Raw genomic sequence first — 4,406 nt, forward strand, 5'->3', positions numbered from 1 at the left:
ACAGTCAGTATTCTGCCCTCAAATCACATCGACATCAGATGCTTGCTCTTGCATTTGTCTCTTCACTGTGGCTACCTTTGTCTCGATCATGGCCTAATTATCCTTTGGATATTCGACCCACCTCTCAATTCCAATCACAGTACTTTGCTTTAATTTATAGGTGGTGGTAGGGGTGCAATAAAGAGACCCATTTGGTTAATACAACCAACAGCTCCCTATATAGTACTCATGTCTCCCTTCTTGAATACACACAACCTGTCCCGAAGCAAATACTCAGCTTTGGTTAATAGCTTCGAACATGGCAAGCAATGATGAGGACTTTGAGGAAGAGGAGGTTTGGGCAACTGCGGTGGATAGTAGAGATCAACCGAGTCCAAAGCAGTCTGCAACAGGTAAGGGTTTAAAGTGCCATACTTGTGCAACTACTTCCACTAGGAGTCTTTCAAGTGGTGCAAGGATGATTCCATGTGGTAGAACAGTCAGTCGAAGCACCGCTCCAGTTAGCATCCCCGACTGGTCAAAGATCTACAAGCATGGCCGGGGAACTCATGCGGAAGAAACTGGTGGCAGAAAAAACGACGATGTCAATGATGACGAAGAAGAGGGCGACAATGAGGATGATCGAGCTCCTCCCCATGAATGGCTTGCCAAGAAGATGGCAAAAACTCAGATCTCATCCTCCTCTGTCTGTGAAGGAGCTGGGAGGACACTCAAGGGTAGGGATCTAAGCAAGGTGAGGAATGCCGTGCTCACAAAGACTGGTTTTCTAGAGTAAGATAAGATGATATATATAATGTAGAGGTCAAACTTCGGTGTCCTCTACAAGGTGAGGTTCTTGTGAATAAAGAGTGTCAGTAGTAGTCCCCTTCTTTCTTATCTGTGTGTTTGGGGTTATTTGTATTCCATAGCAGCATTGAGATTTTGTGGGCGTGAGAGAAATGAGATTTAATCTCATATTTTGGCTTTGGTAAAATTTGGCATGTGACGGGCAGGTGAAGGACCTCTTGCTGCTATATGTGAAAGAACATCATTTCTTTTCCCCTTCAAACACTTGGTCTGCTTTGCTTCCTAGTTTTTTTTTGTAAAAATAATAATATTGTGTCATTCTTGTTGCCGGTGAAACGGCTAGTTGGTCACACCTCATTAATTTCTTGTTCATCCCTTCACTTAGTCTACGATTACTGAGAATTTTTTATTTTTTTTGTGGATAAGTCGTATTCATTCTTTTCAGTTAGTTGCATCGGGTATCCAATTGTTCTATTTAGTCCTTTAGATTTGTATTTGTTCTATTTACTTAACGCACTTTTTTTGAGTTAGTGACGTATGCTTTAGGATTAGTCACAATGTCAAAGTGAAAATTAGACTAAGATGATCAATTGTCAATGAAGATGCAATAATTTTTATCTTAAAGGGTAGTCCGGTGGTGCATAAAACTTTCCTCAAGGAGGGGTTTCGGAGAAGGAATGTATCATATTAAATTTATTGTACATAGTTTTATTATACATTCCACAAAACTATTTTCACAATTTAAATTTATGATTTTAAGACCATAAAATAATAATTTTACCATCACATCAAAACTCTTTTCTAAAATAATTTTCATCTTAAAATAAAAATACTTTAAAATTTAAATCCCCAATAATTTTTAACATCTTTGACTTTGTATAGATAAGAAGAATTGCTTATAGTTTACCATCAATTGTGTCATTGATGCAATAATTTTCATCTTAAATAAAAAATACTATAAATTTTAATCCACAAGGAGGTCATTGCTCATCCCTATTATTGATGTGGCATCCTTCCGGTTGCTTAATCAACGTTTTGGTCCATTGAAACCTAGTCAAACTCAGATTGCTACTATGCATTGTTTGATAAGTGGTATTCGGTCATCTGATATCGCACATCAATGGTTGGATGCCGCTTCCAATGGATTTGCACTATTGAATCAACTTCCAATTGGCTTCGAGTCGCCTAATCTCGATTTCGATCCAAATGAATTTAGTGATAACTTGTCAAACAAATAATGGATAAATTGTGCATAGGTTGACCAAATGGAATGGTTCAGTCAGTTACACATGAGTGTGTCTATGGTTGAGTCTACCATCGTTCCAAGTATAGGTCGCTCAACTTATTCCACCAGTTTACCTTAGCTTGTTTCCTCTAGGCTTCTCGTCCCTTGGATACATCGAACTCATCTGACTCAATCCTCGTGTTATCCTTTTTACTCCACCAGAATACTCTTCGGCAATTTCTCGTGCTTCAAATGATCCAAACCCGTTGGATCCCTCCCCATGTCTTCCATCTTACTTATTTGTATCTTCTACCAATGTCTTGTTGTCTCTAATGTTCCTCATCCTTTTTAGTCCATCAAGTGTTTCATACTATCCTTCACCATACTCCACCGAATCTTAAGCCACGGGTATCTGTGTGTTGTCCTAAGTCTCTGAACCCTTCAGCACATATATGAGTAATAAAAGTAAGACATAACTTAAACAATTTTGATAATATATCCAACAATTGTGGTTCAAACCACTTGGGATTCCATATATCTCTGTCCACCCTCCCCCCAACCACTCATGGTACTATCCTATACGACCAATAAGTAAGACATATTTGAAGGATCGATAGGAAACGATAGAGGGGGGGCTTTTAATATCATTCGTTTTAAAACTTTTCTTTGCAGTTAAAAATATTAAAGTAGCAGCGGAATGAAAACAAAATAATCAGACTCGTTCGGTTACTTAGTTTGGAGCCTGTGGTGACTCCTACTCCAAGACTCTCTATCTTTGATTGCACATTTGGGTAATTCACTAAAATTCCTCTCAAAAACTTTGAAAAAGAGGTAATGCATATAGAGAAGTTTAATACAAAAAGATGTAAGCTAAATAAAAATACCTATAATACAACAATAAGGATCATTAGAGCTTCTTAGTGAAGTAGCTTGCATAATGAGTGGAAGATCAGAAGTAGTATTAGCTGTAGGGATCTAGCGCGCTAAACACGTTTAAGTGCAGCGGAAAATTAACTAGATCATCTCCAGAAGATCTATGCGAAGGAGAAAATAATCATATACTAAGTTTTACATGAGAGGTATACCTTTGTTGCGTGCCCTTCGCAATCCCGACAATAACCTTTTCTTTAGATGCAGATCTCAGCGCGATCAAGCGTCTGCGTCACTATGGTATCCACATGAACACATCCTTCGTTCGTCACACGAACGAAGCCTTCGGAGAAGAACCATCTTCTTGTACTAGTAAGAAAAATGGTTCGGCCAAACTTGAAGATTTGGCCAAGGAGGAAGGAGGAGGAAGAAGAGGGAAGATCAAGAGTCACTTTTCTCATCATTTTCTCAACCCTTAATGAAAAATTCAAGACAAAACCTATTTATATTCATCCTATGAATACCAAGAGTTTTTGTCTCTTTGTATTCCTCTATGGATTGGATTATTATATTGGATTAACCATTAATCCAATAACTCAATAAGTCTAACCCATTGAGTCTAACTCATTAATCCAATGTGTTTAATTCGGATTGGACTCAATTCAATGAGTGGGTTCATTTGAGTCTAACTCAATGAGTAACCCAAAAGGCCTAATTATCTCATGATTGGCTCTTAGGGCTAATTACTAACATCAACAACATAGTAGAATAGTAAAATGCAGAAAAGTTACTTCAGCTCGGTGCTCGAGGCTTACTTTTATAAGTGTTGATCGGTCGACTGAAAAACCCTTAGGTCGACTGAAAAACCCTTAGGTCGACTGAAAAACCCTTAGGTCGACGGATCCATTCAGTCGACTGAACCCTATATCAATCGATTGATTACTACGCTTTCTTTGCAATGCCCCGGGGGAGTCCCTACCAGAGAAAATTTCTACAACATCTCCCCTGTACGGGTGACAATCTGATACTTGATTACATAGCCCACAGGGCCTCACAATTCTTGGCCAACACGGCCGGAACATATACAATAATATAAACAAACAATCCACGCAGTTTATAATAAATCAGCCTCCGGCTGACTACACAACAAATCACAACACGCAGTTTATTATAAAACCTACTCCACTACTCGAGGAAAACACAACTCACAACGGAAAACCATTGCAGGGGAAAACAAGGGTAGTAGACTAAAAATCAATATAACATCCACAAGTAGAAGATCTACACATCACACACATGTAGATCACAAAACAAGGAAATAAAGTCTGAAAGTAGAAAACCATATCTACACGAGAAGGGAGACTAGCGACTGGAACCTCCTGACAACCTCAACCTAATATTGAAATAAAGCAACGGGGTGAGTTCAACAACTCAACGGGTATCAAGCTGACATGCATAGTAAGATATATCTAACAGTAATCATGGAGTACAGTCTTTTGATCAAAAATAAGAAATGTGAAAACTG

General features: G+C 38.5%; 1 protein-coding gene across 1 annotated transcript; it reads left to right on the forward strand.

The window, feature by feature from the left end:
- Positions 1–225: 225 nt before the first annotated feature.
- Positions 226–1,038, forward strand: LOC121970504. Its single transcript, XM_042521305.1, has 2 exons — positions 226–392; positions 480–1,038. The coding sequence occupies exons 1-2, from the start codon at positions 299–301 to the stop codon at positions 773–775; spliced, it is 390 nt and encodes a 129-aa protein (XP_042377239.1). The 5' UTR covers positions 226–298; the 3' UTR covers positions 776–1,038.
- Positions 1,039–4,406: the final 3,368 nt, after the last annotated feature.

The sequence above is a fragment of the Zingiber officinale genome, chromosome 1B (assembly GCF_018446385.1).
Source record: "Zingiber officinale cultivar Zhangliang chromosome 1B, Zo_v1.1, whole genome shotgun sequence".
Taxonomy (NCBI): Eukaryota; Viridiplantae; Streptophyta; class Magnoliopsida; order Zingiberales; family Zingiberaceae; genus Zingiber; species Zingiber officinale.

Excerpts from the sequence above, each read along its gene's own strand:
- LOC121970504 (XM_042521305.1), top strand. The coding sequence starts at position 299 with ATGGCAAGCAATGATGAGGACTTTGAGGAAGAGGAGGTTTGGGCAACT. Across the intron at positions 393-479 it reads TCCAAAGCAGTCTGCAACAG|TCAGTCGAAGCACCGCTCCA; the intron begins GTAAGGGTTTAA and ends GTGGTAGAACAG.